General features: G+C 39.7%; 1 protein-coding gene across 1 annotated transcript in view; it reads left to right on the forward strand.

Moving 5' to 3' along the window:
* The first annotated feature begins 5,808 nt into the window (after positions 1-5,808).
* Positions 5,809-19,762, forward strand: part of RUBCNL (rubicon like autophagy enhancer) — a 34,467-nt gene continuing 20,513 nt past the window's right edge. Inside the window, exons 1-2 of the mRNA XM_075199716.1 lie at positions 5,809-6,010; positions 19,538-19,636. Of these exons, the coding sequence (XP_075055817.1) occupies positions 19,565-19,636 (72 nt within the window). The 5' untranslated portion in view covers positions 5,809-6,010; positions 19,538-19,564. The remainder of the gene's footprint in view (positions 6,011-19,537; positions 19,637-19,762) is intronic.

The raw sequence follows: 19,762 nt of genomic DNA on the forward strand, positions 1-19,762 counted from the left end.
TGCCACGTACATTCATAATTATTAATTTAATATTTTACTTGGGCCCCCACCCTGACAGAAATGATACGAGCCTTGAAGGTTTAATATATTGTTCAGTGTTACCTGACAATCCACGGCAGCTCTGTTAGTATTACTATTACTAAAGTACTACTTTCTCGCTATTACTCTCCCACTCTATCACGGACATTACAGCTCCTGACACATATTTTGGAAGTGTTGTGATGGGATCTCATAGACAGTATTTCCACTTTCATATTCTGGATTTCCTGGTTTCAAACTGCAAAATTTCTGTTAAAATTCCCTATCAAAATGTAGTTATAAGGCTGGCGTACATTAATAAAATTATAAAGTTAACATGAAAAATATCAAAACTAATTTCATAGAGTTATTTCCATTCTTCTTTCAGTCTGCAATGAGGCCAGAATGACACAACTGCTTCATGTACGGTCCATCATCATGATAAGAACCACAAGTTGATTTTTGGGGCACCCATCCACTACAAGTGGCTGAGTCAAGTCATGTAGTCATGATGATTACATCATTGTGACTAAATCACACAGAAGCCCCCCTCCCTCCTCAACCCTACACATGTGCAGCTAGAAGTCTCAGAAGTCTGCAGGTAGGAAATGTTTTTATTTATTTATTGTTATATATTTAAAAGTAAAACATTACAATAAGATGGAAATAACAGTATTCTATGATTTTGTGGAAATTTCCCAATCGGGATTAAATTTCATGAAAACTGGGGAAAAACATTAGGTGGAAACATTGGTTGTGAGCAGGGCCGTAAGGAAGGCAATTTGGGTGGTGCCATTGCTCAGGGTGCCACCCTGAGGGGGTACAACGCCCACCCGCTATTTGCCCCAGGTCTACAGAAATGTGATACTGGCAAAGCGCAGCACCATATTTTACCATCTGTTCGATCAGTATAAAGGAACCGAGCGGAGCCAGGAAGAAGTTAAAGAACCAGAGGGTTGATTGAGGTGGCTGCAGAGAAGAGGGGGGAAGTGGCTGGAGATAACAGGGGGTTCAGGGCGCTGGGGTTGAAGAGAAGCGGATCATTTTTTTGTGGCAGATACATTTATGGTACATAAATACTATAAAACCGTTATAAATAATTAAATATAATTATTAAAAAATCAATCAGTATTTAAATAGTAGTGATATTTGTATTAGCAATTCTAGTCTCAATTAAATGTGGGGAAAATTTGTAGAATATTAATTTGATTTTGGGGCTGGTGGGAAAAATAAGATTTTTTATTAAATTGAAATGTTATTAATTTTATGTCAGGGCTGGTAGAGGGAATATGTCTGTTTTATTAAATGGGAATGTTATTAATTTTATTTAAAGTTAGGGTTGTGGGGGGGGGATAGATCTATTTAATAAATGGGACTGCTATTAATTTAATATTGGGGCTGTATGGGGGTAAATGGGATTATTTATTAAATGTGAATACTACTAATTAAACTATGGGACTGATTGGTTGGAAGGAGGCCTTTTTACTGATTTAATTTCAGGATCCAGCCAAGCAGCAACTAAGCTAAAAATGAGCAGCAGTACCAGGTAGTCATACTACAAGAACAGGTAGGGGACAGCAGTACAGGGTTGGAGAATGGTCTGTAGAGGGTTAGGGGTTAGGCCACGCCCCCACTGTAGGATGGATACGCCTTCCCGGCAGCACCTACTGCCGCCAAGATCCACACAGAGTTGGGGGGAGGGGGTGCCATTATTTCCTCTTGCCCAGATCTCTAAAATATCTAGTTACGGCTCTGGCTGGGAGTACATCGGGGACTGTGGGGGACATAGACCGGAACCTCGTGGTTAGGCTGATCGGGAGGAGGGAGAAGCGGTGTTATAAATAAAAAAATATAAGCAGAGCTCTTAATGTATTGGAGAATTATAATTGAGAGTAAATTAAAATTACCTGAGTAATAAAATTCATTACCGCATTATAATTTTCAAAGGCTCTATAAATGATTTATCAATGTTAACTTGTGAAACATTAATAGATATTTCTCCTGGAGAGGATCGCCGGACTTAAAACCAATTCCAGTGTGAATATTTATTTAATGGTCTTCAAAAATCTCATTGCAAGGAAAGATTTTGCTGGGTAGAAATCACAGCTTTAAATAGTGTTACAAGGCAATTAAAGTGTAGACAGCAATGTAGTTGCCAGGATAGGTCCATTGATTCATTACAGAGGATTGTGCCGAAGCCGCCCCTTTCCCCCACACATGCTTCTCTGAAAGTCTTGAAAGTCCAATGGCGGACATGTTATTTTAAAAATTCCAGTTAAAACATCAACATAAGTTAGAATTACTGGTATTTCACGATTTCCCAGAAATTTCCCATTCAGGGTAAAACAAAAGATAAGGGCAAACACTGCTCATACAGTTTAAAAAGCTGATACTGACTTCAAGTGACATCACTGGCCCTGCCCCTGTGTATGAATCTACCAATCCACTCGCATTTCTGTGAAGCAAGTCTGCCTAGCTGTCAGTCACAGCCTGTCTGCTTCCTCATAACATGACAATCTGATGCAGAAGAATAAAAGCATAATGGACATATTTAGTTAAGTATAAACACTCCAGTTACTTCATGTACATTATTCAACTACACAGTCTTTGATTTACAGTATATTATTGTGAAATAGTGGCTTTATTTGTCCTGTAAGACTGAAAGCTGCTGATGCTGGAATGAGTGAATGAGGAACTTATGTGTCAGGAATTTTCACCCAAAACCAATGTATCTGTAAAGAAATGCGAACCACAGGGGGAAAACATACTGTGATAGTTATATGGTAGTCTGTTACCAATTTACTAGGAAGATGTTCACCTCCAATTTAAAAGCATTCTGGAGATGCAGATTTCCAATTTATCTGCATATTTTGCAATTATTAATAGTATGAAGGTTATGAAAAATAGAAAAGGGCATTCTGAGTACACACAATTATTTGCACCAGGTGTGTCAAATTTCTTAAAAAGTAGCACAACATTCTATGGGGGGAATTCAGTTGGCCGCGTTACTGCTGAAAGTAGCACGGCATGTGCACTATTATCGTTTCTACAGTACAATTAAACTACGGCCAATTAAATGCCCCCATAGAACGTTGTGCTGCTTTTTAATAAATTTGACACACCTGGTGCAGAAAATAGTGAGCTCTATTACCGTTCGTATGGTCATTTATTACGCTGATATTTGCTCGCGTCTCAGGGAGCCGGGATCAGAAATCTGAGTTGAAATTACAGTATTAACGGTAATTGAGCGCAGGTCACATTATTTCTGCAGTAACGCAGCCAATTGAATCCCCCCCTATAAATGTGCACACTACCAAACTTACAGTTGCTTTTATTCTGCAAATGAGAAATCTCTTTCTTACATATGAGGCAACATGTTACAAAACAATGCTATGACGACATTGATTTTCCAGATGGTTTTTTGATCGATACAAGTGCATGGCTGGATAAGCAGATTGACTTAAAGTTACTAACGCTGGACATTATCAAACATTCTATAAGCGAGTATATTAATTTATCTCTACCCTTAGGAACGGAAGCACACCAGGGGGTAAATGTATCAAGCTGAGAGTTTGCCGGCTGATTTGAAAAGTGGAGATGTTGCCTATAGCAACCAATCAGATTCTAGCTATCATTTTGTAGAATGCACCGAATAAATGACAGCTAGAATCTGATTGGTTTTTCAAACCCGCCGGAAAACTCTCAGCTTGATACATTTACCCCCAGATTTGGACTAATGACACTACTCGGCTGCCGAAATTTCATAGCCCTTTCCCTTATCAGCCTGGTCATCCCCGTTTCACAGCATCAAGATTGCGAGCACAAAAGATATATAGGGGCACATTTATCAATAACGCCAAAAAATTAAAAATAGTTTTCAATCCTTATCGCATTGATAAGGATTGAACTATTTCTCAAATTTATTAAAAAACGAACACAGGAACAGCAGTTCCGATAAACTGCTGCTCCTGTGAAAAAAAAAGTTACTTACCACTCGATCTTCGTAATGCGATCCTGGGTGGCTTCTTCTTTCCTCCTGCCTCCAGGCATCCAAACAGCAGTGACCCGTAGGACCTGGGTCATGTGACAGGGCTGCACATGCGCTGTAAAGCTCTGCTCTTCGGAGCAGAGCTTTACAGTGCTGAAAACAATCAGAAATGGTAATGTAAGCCAGCCTGAGCTGGCGTACATTACCACAAGTGAAAAAGTTTTTTACAAAAGTTAATAAATTGCGGTACATAGACATCTATGGGGACTGCTATGTATTTCGAAGAAAAATGCAAAGCAGTAGATATCTATGACAGAGCCGTAACTTAGAATTCTAGCGCCCTGGGCGAGAAAGACAAATGCCGCCCCCTTAGCCCTCAATTTTAACCAAATTAACCTAAAATATTCCTAAATTGCGCCCCCCTTTCAGCATTGCGCCCTGGGAGGTCGCCCCTGTCGCACAGCCCTAGTTACGGCCCTGATCTATGATATCTGCTGCGATGCACCAATAATAAATTTGAAGAGGACTTAGATTTTCGGCTATTACCGAAAACAGCCGTTTTCGGGGGATTTGCAGCAAAAATTGATTGATAAATAGGCCCCATTGTGTTCACACGATATTTCATCGATTGCATGGAAGTCTCGTTTATGGATGTGTGATTAAGCACCATTATCAGGTAGGTGCAATATGTTTGGGTGAGACTGTTATATTTACCGCTGTTACCCGCTGGTTTACTATTTCCGATACTGATAACTTTTGTTGTCCGTGCATGCCCAGGATTTTAGATTCCTTTATAAAGTATACTGGCCACACACTTTATTTATCTATTTTGTATCAATCTTTCGAATGAGGATTCTATTATTCAAGGTTGATAACACTACACATATTTGGTGTTACTTCTGCATATTCAGACTTGCATTATTTTATATAGTAATATCTTTTTCTAGAGGTTTTTTATGTATATGTATTTTTTATGTGTAGTTAATATACTTTCAGATTATTTTAATCATAATAGTTATAATACATTTAATTATTCTAGATGCAGCCCGCCATCTTTTATTTATATTTTTTAGTTAATTTGTATGCATTAAGGTTGTTTCCCTTGGCGCACCTAATTTGTTTTTCTTTTGGGCACTTTGCTATAGTGACCAGAGGGGAGAACAGGAAATTTACGGTGAGGGATCCGAAGATCCCTCTACAGCAATGCTCGCCCCATAAACTTCAATGGCTAACGCCATTAGGCATAAGTTCTGGAACTTGTTAAATGGTGCAAAACAGCCGTTCCCATAGAAATATATGGGGACTGCTTTTGCGCTCGAAGTGACAGAGAAAGCAGCAGATATCGAATGACTGATGTGAGTTCTCTGTACAGCGCTGCGGAATTAGTAGCGCTATATAAATAACTGATGATGATGCCCTAGTCATAAATTAAAGGGATCATTTTGCTATGGGGCTATCCCCTGAAAACAACAGTTTTCTGGGGATTTCAATGAAAAATGTGTTTGATAAATATGCCCCAAAGTATCTTATTAGGAGCTCTCCCCAGTCAGTCTTATTAGGAGAACCTTCGTGCCCACACTAAGTTAGTGTCCATGTTGGGAGTACACACAGAAGAGCTGTTTTGTATAGTTTACTTTGTGACTTTCTTTCTGTAGTTCACCCAGGATGAACAGTTGCTGCATAGTACTGAGCTCTGCAGCATCCGTTGTCAGCAGGGCCTCTCTCCCAGACACTGTTGACCCATGAATGTGGTTTGTTGCTGCTGGGCGGGCTGAGCCGGCACCCTGCACGCTGCAGCCCGGTGGGAGGAGCAACGAAGTTAAATGAGCTCTGCATAGATCGCCCGAGCTATATGGGGAAGGTTCCTGACCCTGTTCCCACAGAGCTGCCGGGGTTCTTGTTTTACATCATCTCCTCCAATCATCGCGGGGAGGACACGCAGCGTTATCGGGTGAAAGTCGCGTTATTATCGGAGGGTTATTGCTGCAATCTCCTGTAACTAAGGTAAGCGCGTCTAAGGCAGCGCAGCTATAGCGGGAAGACTGCGGCAGTGTAACAGCAATTGTCTGTGGCTTTAGTGTTATGATCGTGGTTGTCCCACAAAAGGTTTAATGCAGATTATTGACCGTGATACAGCTGCTATCCGCTCTGTTCATCAGTAACCGAGCAACACGCTCGGTCTGTGTCCACAATACAATAACTGCACAGTTCTTTCTCTGTGTGATAATAACATGTACAGCGCGACTTCCTGGAGACATAACCACCAGCTCGCTGGATAGACGGGGACGGCAGATGTAAAATACCGCTGCAAATATATCTCTTCTGTTCTCTTACTCTCTGTTAATTGTTTTGTAAATATAATGTAGGCTGTCACAGTATCTATTTTGGCAGGGTTGCCCCTCCCCCAGCCTGATCTCTCCAGGTTTGGGTAGGCAGAGAGGGGACAGGTTGTGCCGGCAGCTGCTGCCGGCCCATGTGTTAGTGCATTGCATTCTTTCTCTGTCTTATGGGAGGGATGTATTAAAATGCTGATCATCTCCTGGATGAGCCCTCTGGGACTGCAGCGGCTGGCAGGGGAGGGGGCTTTAACCCTCTACCTGCCAGTGAGTTGTAGCTAACACATTGGGAGATATCCAGATGTTGTAGTGCTACATGGGCTGGGGCAGAGGTTGACTACCTCAGTGCTAATATTTACAGATAGATGATCGGGGCTTTGTGTCTATTTATTATCATCAACAACCGTTACATAATTCTACTGGATTTTTTTTTACATATGATTTTTTCCCCCCCTATGCATAGAGGTTTTGAGCCCTAAATTGGATAACTAGTAGTTTATTTCTGTATATGAGAATGTTAGCAAAGTTTTTTTTTTTTTTTTTTTACTTTTTTATTTACAGCATCTTTTAGATCATGGAGAGAAACGACAGTATTTTAAATGATGTTTTGTATGCGCAGGGTTGGTGTTGGGATATTTGATGTCTCCTTACAACCTTTAAACTCACACCCTCCTCTCTTTAAAAAATAACGTGGTCACCCCTATAACTTGTTTGGGATTTGCTGTTCTAGGTTCACGATCTGCATTAAAAAAGCCAACTTTAATATAAAGTTCTCAAACATGGTCCAGTCTGCTGTTTGTATGTGTGTGGGTTTTTTGTTTTTTCTCTCTATTTCTCTCTCTCTATCTATCTATCAATAAATATATATATATATAATTATTTTTCCAGGTTTATTTCTTAGTGCTTTGCTCACAACTTATTGTTTTGACTACTACAACCTCCTTCTCACTGACCCCTCCTGACTCCCACCATTCCCCCCTTTCAATCCATCCAGAAGGGTTGGGTACAATATGGTGGTGGTGGTGGTGAATATGTCAAAACTTATACTGGTGATTGTTAACTGTAGTAACGTTGACAGTCACACTGTTGACATTGAAAAGGCAATACAGGCTCTGCTGGTTCTGGCACAAAATATTATTAGCAAAAAAGAAACACAAACATTTAACCCCATCCCCCTCCACCAACCTCCAAACACATTAACCCTAGTGCTACACACACAATTCAGTTAATAATTGAATAAAAAAACCACTGTGCAACCCCCCCATAATACAAATTAAGCCAGGCGCTGACAGCCTAGGCAGCTACTAGCACGTTTGGGGGATAGAAAACGTGAGGTACCCCTGATTTTACTAGAACCAACACTAGGCTGGCAGCACTAAGGTTTATCTGTTTGGGGGCAGCGTGGGGTCCCACTGCCACAGTGACAACCAGCCCCAGACGATGCAGGTTTTTGTGGTGCCGTTCAAATAAACAATGAATGTGATGATTAGTTTGTTACATACCTGATTTGTGGCCAAGTTTTCTGAATTAGTCATTTGAATAGTTAGAAGAGCTGACTCTAGATTAGGAAGAAAAAAAAAACTAAACTAAAACTTGCGACCTGATTTCGATATCTAGTCTTGCATATTTATAAAAAAAAAAAGTTGTTTGAAATTTTTGGGTAATCTTTCATCCTAAAATTGACTGAATTGGTAAATAAATCTTGAAGACATTCTCGATGAGGATGTTGACTATAGTAGGGGTTATGTTGTGTGCTCTGATAGAAAATTAATTGTGATGTGTGGTTATTTGGTACAGTTCTTTATGTATGCTGTAAGAGCCCGGATGTTTAATTTGTTTTTTTGTATTTTAATTTACAAGCCAATATTTGTTGCTGTAGTGCCTTTCATAGATTATAGATAATATCACATCACTACACCATTTATTTTGTAATCTTACCCTACAAGTAACAACCTTACAAGCTTGAAATATACCACATTTTTATTTAACAGTTCTCTAGTTAGCCAAAGTATATGTCATTTCTTAGATGTCCTCCTTATTATTAATTAGAAATGTGTTTTGCAAATTGTTGCATACTGGCTACTGAATGAGCAAAAAGCTAACTATACCTTACCCTGTGCAAAAGGCATTTAACGTGCATCTGTAACCTGCACACATTTGAGGCAGCCATTTTGTGATCTGAACCAATGTTCATCACAGTGCAGCCTATTAATTCACTAGGCATTTTGTTTCTTAATGACTTAAAGCAGCAATTCCACATAGCCCCCCCCCCCCCTTTAAGTAGCATATTAAGGTCCGTTTTTTTAAGCATACACCTGATTTATTTATTTATTTTCATTTTTCTTAGCTGTCCTCATTTTCAAAATCTCTGGAGGGCAGGCAAATGACTGCTAGATGTCACTCAGGTGTATATTTACTAAACTGTGGGTTTGAAAAAGTGGAGATGTTATCTATAGCAACCAGATTCTAGTTATCACTTATTTAGTACAATCTACTAAATGTCAGCTAGAATCTGATTAGTTGCTATAGGCAATATCTCCCACTTTTTCAAACCTGCAGTTTAGTAAATATACCTCAGTCTCTCAGCTTGTCATGTGAATGCAGAGGAAGGAGGGGGAGTAATTACAGTGCAGACAGAATTCAAAGGGGCGTTCAGGGCCTTTCTTCTCACTACATTATTTGCTATGTCAATCAAATAATATTGTGCAAAATTATTAATAGTAGAAGAAACCAAGGGAAATGTAATTACGAAGCTTCGTCTTCTAACCTGCTGCAGTGATGGTTAAAAACATACCTAATTTTTCATTGGATTGATGCTTAAAGAGGCTATATTATCACCTATAATTGGCTCTGTTCACAAATAGAAGCCTCCAGTTTGTATAGGCAACAGGTCTACTTTAACACTTTAAGGTTTGTGCCCCCTCACGCCCCCCACCCTCTACCCCACATGGAACTGCTAAGTACAATATAAAAGTATATTTATAGTCCCAACCTTTTTTTATTTTGCAAAGAATAACAAATTGTAACCATATTTTTTATTTAATTTGTATTCTACACCAATCGGCAGACATAGTGGTAGGTATTGTCCCATATAATCTTTGGCCAAGACAAATTCAGTACATATATAATACCCTCATGGGATAGCAATACTGCTGTAATAAGAATGCAGTGTGGGACACTGGAACTGTGCGTATCAGGAGTTCCAAAGAATGTGTGTACTGAAACCTGATATAGCATGAATGTCAGTCCTGCAGTTATTGGTCCATTTAGATGACAAAGTTCCAGCAAAGCTAGTTGAAGTGACTTGAACACCACTCAGTTTAACGCTTTAGTAGTTTTGTGACTTGCAAAATTTCAAAGTGGGTAAGTCACTAGGTTCTCTAGCATTATTTATTTCATTTGCAACTTGGGTGATATGAACCCCCCCCCTCCCCCCCCTAGTCTTCCTTTTCATGTGACCACTTTACTGATAGTGTTGGGGCTATTTTGTTTTGTTGGGTTTTGTGCATGTTTACGGAAACAAAGCTGGTTTCCTCTGCATAGCTAGATGAAAAGCAAAACTACTTCAGTTGTGAAGCTGCAATCCCATCCTGAATGCAAACAATCACTGACTGTTCACATGAACTGTAATAATGATCCTGCAGCATTCTTCTGAGCAGTTCCTCACTACACTTGGAACGCACTGGTGCTCATTTAGAACTGGATGTTGGCTTTTTATTTTTTTTCTTGCTTACTTTGGTATTGTATATGGAAACCAAAGATGCGTGCACATATGTCCGTATATAAATTTTTGTGTATTGTTGGCTAACACCTGGAGAGGCAAAGCAGGTAATCCTAGCCTGTGTCCATACAGTAAGGGAGGGTTCACGTAAATGAAACACTGGACGTGGCCACATCTGCAGTTAGACCTTTAGGAGGCATATCTCTTGCAGGTGCTGGAGAGCTGTTCGTAGCAATAAACTGATTGCATATTGAGCCCATGCGGCTGATGGTACTTAAATCTGTAATATTGTGGACTTAAATGACGTTTCCACTTGAACTACTGCAGGAAAGAAGGTTCATATTCGATTTTTAAAGGGGAAAAACAGATGTTTGTAATATATTTGTATTTGTGTTTGTTTTTAATCACATTTTATAATGAAACTGCAACTTTAGCATTTACTACAGCCCTGTCAAGCCACATCTCTGCGCTTGTGTGGGATGTAAGTATATACACTTGTTACGCCTGATGTACACCAGTCGCCTATGCTATTGCTGTTGAGCTAGATGCATCTTAATGCCTTTAACTCAACATGTACATGGAAATATATGCTTCTTTTTTTTTCCTTTTTTTTTTTTTACATGCATATATTCCTACATATGTACAGAACACAAATGCCGTCCCACTGTAAATACACATCTATGCATTTATTTATTTTTATTATTTTTTTTTTAAAGATAGGAACCCAGTTTTAATCTTGCTCTTAGTAGAAGCAGTAGAACAGGTAACCAGGACATCGCTTGTCGGAGGCTGATAACCCATTGTTGATACCTTTTTCTTGGGGGAGCCTCTAGATCTCATTTGCATCTATCCTATTAACATTGCACAGAGTGCCAGTCCTGGACAAGTTTGAGTGAACATACCAGACAGTGCAGTGTGTTTGCAAAGCTGATTGGGCGAACAATGCCTCTATCATTTTATTTTTTCTATAAGTGACAGGGATGTGAGCCCTGTATTTCTGTGCATTTATTAACACGAATGGGAGTTGTCATGTTGGTTCTTTTGCCAAGTAAAAATAAAACATTGTCCCTCAACTCCAAAAAAACCCAAAACTGTGCAGCCAGTTTCCACGCCCCTCGGAATACCATGGAATATTTATTTTGCTGTAAATTGTGATAGTCTCGCACTAAACAAAATGTATACTGCAATAGACATTTACATTTTGCCATATAAAAAATATAAGAATTAATATATAATTTTATTTTATAGTTTTTTTGTTTTTCATTTAAGCATGATGATGAAAATGATTTGCTTTCTCAAGACTGGAGGAAGTGTAAACCTTTTTGATCTGGACCTAATGTTAAGCCTCCACGTGGGTCTTGACTAGTGTTTGTGAGGTCAGTAGTATTGGAAGAAGATATCCATTCTAAGGCTGTGAAAGGAAACGTGATGTATATGTTAATAGCACATAACACTTTAAATCAAAGTTTGCCTTTCAGCAGCTCTTAGATAGGTAATCAATTTGGGAGTCTGCTAAAGCTAAAATACTCATTGATCCAATATGTGAAATTCACAAATGAATAAAGATACGACTGGAGTTGGATGTACAAATGGATGCTCAATAAGTGTTTGACAAGGGGGAATCCACAGCTAGCTACAAGAGGGTGTAACTGGTTTTCTAATGCCTGGTGGACCTACACCCTTCCCAATAAAAAGGCAGTACACTGGGAGGGGGACTCTTATATGGACTACTTTTTAAAATTTTTTTTTTTGCTTCTTGTGTTAAAATTGTGGTGGGGGGTTATTGATTCCCTATGGTCCTGACAAGCTACTATACACATTTGTGAATGTTCTTGGTAGCAAAGCTATTTTTTATTTTTTTTAAGGGGTCTTCAGATTTATACAGGAGCTGGTTGTTGTTTTAGTAACATCCTAGTTCCTCTCTTTGTTTCATCCAACCACAAACCACACACAAAAAAAAGGAAGTTGCTCTAGTTGCTCTTGCCTCAGGAATTTTAGAGAATAAAGTGCTATATAGATACTTATAGTTGGCAGTTTTGTTATATACAAGTCTGAAAGATTTTGGAGTCGAGTTCCTCATCTTCCACAAAGTATAACTTTTGAAATATTTTTGTTTTCTTTAATGTTTATGATGTCTGTATTGCCGTTGGATACTAATTTATTTTTACAAAACCAGTTCCTTGTTGCTCTTGTCAAGTAAATAATTCCTGAGATGATTATTCTTGATGTAACTTAAATTTGATGGCAAGTACATGTTTGTTTGAAAGAGTCATTGGTTACAACCATACGTGTATAAGCACACGCTTTAAGAACTAGTTAACAATGTGTTTGAGGTTTCATTGGGCAATCGGATTATTCACTGATATTTGTCACCCCCACACTTTTTTTTTTTTTTTCATTTTATCTTGTTGTTGAATCTTTACACATACTTTGTTTAATATGCACAAATTGTTAGAACCTTAAAATAAACTGTGAACGTGTTGTCTATGGCTCTTCTTGTTCTAGAAATGTCTTTTATATCTTTGTCCAAACAGTGTTTGTGGCCTCTTTACATTCACCTGTTTGCCATCTGAGTCCTGCTATGTTCTCCTTACTCCTTAATGTCTGTCATGAGGCCAGTCCATGATTGTTTATACATTCACATGAAACACTGTGCTTAACAAGCATGCCAGAAACCGATCACAAAAAATATTAAATATTTTAAGCTATACTATTAAGGAAAATAAACGCAAGATTGTCATAACCTTCTGTATCCATGAAAATTATTGTCTTCTGCCATTCTATATCCAATAGGATCCCTGTAGTCTTTAGGTTTATACTAGCCATCACAGTGAATTCACACATGTTGGATTCACTGGCCCTACTCCATGTTCATGTTGGCTAATGGCCTCATGGGATTTTCAGTCCTTTCTAAATTAGGTATCATATATTTTAGTCATTTGATAAATTATCTTGGGCCCCACAAACATACCAACTTATGTTATTCATTAACAACTAAGTTGGTTGGCAAACTTAGTACATGTATCCCTATCTTCAGTGGTAGGAAGTAAAGTGTGCGTAGAGATAGAAAATCATACCCAAAGATCCCTGCCATGTTATCTGTCTATGCACTGACAGCTCAGGAGATTAGAAATGGAAGCTGTGCTTCTAGTTTGTGTAATATACATTTGCTAGGGGTCTATTTGTCAATCAAATTTATCATTAAAATTCCCTGAAAACAGCAGTTTTTGGGGGATAGCCGCATATTTAATGATTGTGTATACTTATCACTTTGACATCTCTGCAGATATTGGAGATATATGCTGCTGTCTCTTCAAACACAGAAGCAGTCCCCATATGTGTCTATGGGGACTGCTATTTTGCGTGATTTAACAAGTTCAAAACTTTTCTGAACTTGTCCATGTTCAGATGGCGTTGGCCATTGAATCCTATGGGGAGAGCATTGTGGTAGAGAGGGATCTGCGGATCCCTCATTACATCTTACCAGCTCTCCCCTCCGGTCACTATCACATAGTGGCCACCTTGCGATAGTGACCATAGAAAGACATGGGACATAGCTAAAATGTGAGTTCATCCGGACAGTGGTTTATCATGACTGCTGTCCCAGCAGAAGACTTAATAAATGCTCACAATCTTTCTTTTGTCATTGCAATAAGAAATGAAAAAGGTTGTTTCAAAAAAGTGGTAGATAATAAATATTCCCCATAGAACAGTAAACAGGGGCTGTTAATCCTTCTATTGTCAATACTTGCGGTAAGAGGGTGCAGTGCTAGCTGTTGTAGGTTCTCCTGGACTGCAGGGTTCTTCTATTGAAGCAGTTGGTATTGTGGAGGAGGGAATTTGATTTAAAAGTTTTTAAAGATTCATGCTATCTGCATGGAGTTTATATATTATCTCTACCTTTTCCGAGTGTATTAGTATCATCCCATGCCCCATAAACATACTGAGTTAATTCTCCTTAGTGTGTGTTTGAGCCTATGGTAGGGATTTAGATTGTAACCTCTACTGGGGCAGAGACTTGTGTGAATATAAAGACATTCGCTTGTGAAATGCTGCAAAAGACGTTGGCTTCATGTAATGGCGTATAGTAATGGCAGTGCACATGAATTATAGTAGTGATGTAAGAGCATAAATAACTTTGATAAACACAATTTAAGCTGATTTTAATTTCTATTCCTAGTGTGTACAAAAATGAAAGACCAGTAAATATAATAGTAAAGCCTTTAGCCTTTCTCTATGTAAGAAATGTTTTCCAAGAACTACAAGTATTTGGCACACTGATCACATTGCTCTGGGTCCATGGTTCCAAAAACCTGCTGGTAGGTTAACCGGTTTCTGACAAAATGTGTCCCTATTGATAGATCTAGATAGATATAGATGTTTAACAATATTAGTTCATTTATATAATATGCTATTTTCTAAACTGTTTAGCTGTAAATACAGATTTTTCTTTGTATATCGTATGTAATGTCACTGTGTAAATATGTATTCTCCAGTAAAATAGTGTTATAAGGTGCATGAACTTGCTTTGCCCCCTGTATCATGTGAGGTGATGTCATCTGTTTCTGTCTGTCAGATAACAAAGCAGAAGGCTTAAACATAGGGTTTCCAAAAACTGTACTGTCAGCTCTCAATTAGGAGAAGGAAGAACCGTCGGATTACTTAATCCCCAAAAGCATTACATGTGCACTATGACACAGGCTTTACCAGTGCACTGTGGGCTGGAAACAAACCAAACCTGTTTTTCTTTTAAAAATAGTAGAAGATAATGCTGCTGTAAGCACAGCCGCTCTGCACACACCCAGTTTTACAATTTACTTGTGCAAGTTGATGAAGCCTAGATAACTTGTACTATGAGAAGTCTTATTATAGCTTTAACCTTAAAGCTCATTCTTGTTAAAGCAGGTGAAAGTGGTTGTGTAGAAGTCGCCCAGTGTCCCCAACTGCTGAGTGTTGGACAATAGGGGTTTTTCCCCTGTGGTGTTGGGACTGGAAGATAAATCGCATTACAGTACAGGACCGTCCCAGAGGTGGTTCCACTCACCCCCGTCACTCATCACTTTTATTTACTGTTCACTTTCAATTCACCTGGACACAGTTTCAGCACTGAGTGGAGGACCTATCTGGATCCTTCTAGTGTCCTTTCCTTTATGGCAGTGGATCCCAAACTTTCTCAGGTCGAGGCACCCTTGGGGTCTCCATAATTTTTTCAAAGCACCCCTAAGCCAAAATAATTACCAAGTAGTCCCCTGCCTTGCTTACCTCCGGCCCCGGCAGCTGAGCGGGGTGGGGACTTCTCTCTCGGATTTCAATATAAGTGAAGTGCCGGCAGAGCTTCCCCTCAACCTTGGAAAGCGCTAGGGACAAGATCACCTGTGCCAGGGTGACTTTTTTGCAAGTAGTGCCCAGTAGTTAACCGTATGCTCAGTAGATAGACCACTTCAATAGGTTTGCTGCTTCTCATCGAGGTACAAGTGCATGTTTTTCACATCTTCAGTGAAAGGTAAGAGCTGAGGCATGTTCCACTTGGACTCAAGAGTTTTCAAGGCATCAACTCGTTCCATCTCGCCTCATATATCTTAATGAAATTTTGTGTTTTCTACCGCAGCAGTGCAGCCCTTCATCATGGTTCGGCACTCCACAATGCTTGAGTGCCAGCGAGTTCGTCTTAAATGTACCGATCTCCTCGTCCTAGCCAGCTACCAGCTTCACAACGTCTACTACATGCTGAAAGTTCAATAGGGCGGTAAAGTCTTCCATCCTCTCCAAAAGGGTAGCTCTTCTGGCCTGTAGCAGTAGCCTGCCCATTTCTCTGAGCTTCTTACGGATGTACTCGAGGCTGCCAACATCTGATCTGTTGAAGAGATGCTGCCCCATCTGCATGATGCATCGGTCATTTTTAACTGCAAGTAAGACTTGATCCTGGGCCATGTCACTCAAGAGCTTCAAAAAGCCACCACTGATGTCAGAAACAGGCTGAGCAAAAGCGCACAGTGACTGGACTCGTCATCATCCTCTATTTATATGGTGCCACTAATTCTGCAGCGCTGTACAGAGAACTCCTTCACATCAGTCCCTGCCCCATTGGAGCTTATAATCTAAATCCCCTAACATACACACACAGGCAGAGAGAGACGAAGGGCAATTTAATAGCAGCCATTAACCTACTAGTATGTTTTTGGAGTGTGGTAGGAAACCGGAGCACCTGACGTTAACCCACACAAACACGGGGAGAACATACAAACTCCACACAGATAAGGCCATGGTTGGGAATCGAACTCATGACCCCAGTGCTGTGAGGCAGAAGTGCTAACCACTAAGCCACCGTGCTGCCCAGGTTCTTGCCAGGTGTGAGCTTGTTGCCCCTTCGGTTTAGCTTATATCTCCATGTGTCATCACAGGCATTTCCTTGCAAACAAGCCCTGGCAGGCTACACAATGCATGAAGCCTTCGGCATCCATCTGGTCCCGTGCAAACTTCCAGACAAAGAATGGCACGGCCTGTCACTGCCTCAGCATTGTGTGCAAAGTTGCCCCTACTGCGAAGATGTGCCAATTGCCTGCACCTTTTTCATGTGGTTGAGGAATTTCATGGCCCAGGCTACTTCAGTCTCATTGCTCCTTGTGCTGGGGAATATTTAGGAGGGGCTTCTCACAGTACAGGCAGTACTGCTTCTTGTTACACACCCTGGAGCCATCACTGTATCTGGATAGCGTTTGGACAGACACCGCATCGTCTCTCCAAACCTGTGTGTTTAAAACACAACTGCCAGAAGGTCAAGAATGGTCTTACATAGAACTTATCTCTGGGTACCTGACTCTGCTGCACTGGTGGGCAAAGGGGCATCACCGCTGGTGTCTGAACCGCTCTCCTCTGAAGTGTCAGGGGCATACTCATCCTCACTGCTCTCTGGGCTATAGTCAGAGCTACCGGTGGGCTCTGTCATGCTTCACTGTCCGCGCTTTACCTTTAGCAGCAGACGAATGTGGGTGTGTCTTTACCCGTTTGGTGTATAAAGCACCGACAGGCTGCAGTCACTTCCACTTCCTGCTCCTGCTATATATTTGGATGGTATACTGACCTCTGGCGGTAGGATACACACTCACTCACTCACTCATTCTATGGGGCAGATTCAATTCCGAGCAAAGTGCCACCGAACATCATCTCTATGTTCAGATGCACATATTGCTGGCAATAAATCTCTGTTCAAATTTCTACGGTCCTCTATGCGGTGCAAATTTCGTACTGTGCCATCTCCATCTGTATGATTTACCAATGGAGCACCGTTTTTTTATTTTAATTTCTTTTTTAACTTTAAGGTTCATGTTATCTTGTCCAAACATTTGTGTGGAGTAATCGTTGCTGTACAGCATGTTATTTAATGTTTTAAACACTGTTTTTGTTGGAGGTACCAATAAATATAACCTTTTTTTTTTTCCTGTGAGTGATTGTAGGACCCCAGTGCACTGCCTTGCCCTGGGGCCTATAATACTGTTAAGAGGCCCTGTTCATTTTAATTCATAGATGCAGAGTGTGGGTATAATACTGATAAATGAGTAATATTTCCTGAATGGACTGTGCAGTAGTCATGAATTGTTAGCTGGTTGCGAATATCTTATATGGATATTAGTAATTTTATGAATATCTGTGTGTGTATATATAAAATATCATATGTATTTGTTACATAGTGTTGATTTAAGATTAAACCACTACTATTTGTTTTTAGATAGGTTTTTTTAAATATTTTGTTAATTTAAAAATGTAAATAAAGAAACTCTGCTTTCATGCATGCTAGGTTAATGTGTGTTTTAGGGGGAAAAAAAGTTAAGCCTCAGGTGCTAATAGGATGGCGGTAGTTTCAATTTAAAGACCCTTAATTTTGTGATGCCTGGCCACAGCAACTACTCAGAACAGTCTATGCTTTTCTGAATTGTTAGTCTTCCCCTTTATTAAGATTGTGTGTTTTTTTGTTTTTTCAGGTGACCAATGTGCCTCCACAGTATTTTATTGGTTTAAATAGCATTGGGAAATGTATTCATATGTATCAAAATTAATGTTTCAAAATGCATCAGACATGGATTGTGAAATGCTACAAATATAGTGTGTTAAATGTCTTAATGTGTCATTCCCTGATGTAATATTGTAACCCTTTAAGTGTACGCAGTGAAATAGTTAAATTAGTCATGGCCATTCCATTGTATAATTAGCTGTTGGACATACTGTCTGTTACCTTTAAGTCTCCACTGATAGACCCTGCTGACAGGGGGAGGATTGGGACATCTTGACCCTACTCTGTGTACAGCCAGGAATATAAAGAGAGCAGAATTTCAATGATTCATTCTATCTTGGAGGATCCTGGTATATGTAACACCAGCACAAAGGACTCTGCCCAGACATTATGGTGCCGCTGGAGGAAACCCTACCAGGACAGGGTCTGTGTGAGCCAGTATCCCAGGCATGGCGACATAGAAACTGTCTAGCTAAACGGTAGTGTTACTACTGTGGGAGGATTAGACGCTAACATTTTGACTGCTGATGGGTACACACCCCCATATACCCTGTGAATGTCTTATGGTGTTGCGCTGCCATAATAAAGCCTTATTTTGTATATATTCTGGTCTGCCCGAGTGAGTTGAATGACATGGAATGGTACCACCATCCCAGCTAAGGCTGACTTCCTCACAGACCTAACAATCGTTTATTGTGTGATTGGCCCAATACTTGGTTGACAAACCTGTACTATGTACTCAGCTTTAGAGAAGTCCCTCCAGGTATCCTAGCCTTGGGGAAATAACAGTTTGTACACAGTCTGTCTTTCAACAACCTCACCACTTGATGTAATGATTTACTCAGGCAGATCTGGAATCCTCCACAAAAAAACCCCGTAAACTATTCAGCATCTTTCTATTAGCTGTCCGATTTAGGATCTGCATTGAGGTTCGGACACAAAGACAGTCATTCTCAATATCTTGACCTCAAAGGAGTTTCTAAATGGGACTAATAGTAGTAATAAAAATAATGGTAATTAAAAAAAAGTGAGCCATTCAGCATTGGTCTATTTCTGTGGAGGATTTCAGATCTGCCAGAGTAAATAATTACATCAAGATTATTGAAAGACAGACGATCTATACAAACTGCTATTTCCCAAGGCTGGGACTTTTCTTAGTTCCTGATGCAATTTTAACCACTACTTTATACTCAAGACCTATATGTGATTGTTTCTCATGTTGTATTTGGCTATGTCAGTAATTAATTTCTTGTATTGAGTATGCCGTGACGATTTATGGAGACTTTTAGATAATAACTGGAACACATACTTATTTTAGGCTGGTTTCTGCTTACTGTGGACTTTTTTAATTATTTTAACCATTTAATTTTGTTAGATTACAGCCAGTGTGACCAATGTCCTTGTGTAGGTTAATAATGTTCCTATATTTCTTTAATTTATCTATTTATTTTTGTATGCACATCTAGGTCACAACCTTTTATGAATTGGCAGCCATGTCTGTACATGCCTTGACATTCACTACTTATGTAAAGAAGAGAGTTCCAGAGTGTGAATTTACCGCACAGGTAAGTGGCTTGTTACCTATTGTTCCAAGTATTCTTTTGCTTTCACCCTCTAAGATTATTATTTATTTATTTTATTTCAAGTAGGTCTGTTGTTGTTCCACAGCAAGGCATAGTTATAGTCCAAAT

The sequence above is a fragment of the Mixophyes fleayi genome, chromosome 2 (genome assembly GCF_038048845.1).
Source record: "Mixophyes fleayi isolate aMixFle1 chromosome 2, aMixFle1.hap1, whole genome shotgun sequence".
NCBI lineage: Eukaryota > Metazoa > Chordata > Amphibia > Anura > Limnodynastidae > Mixophyes > Mixophyes fleayi.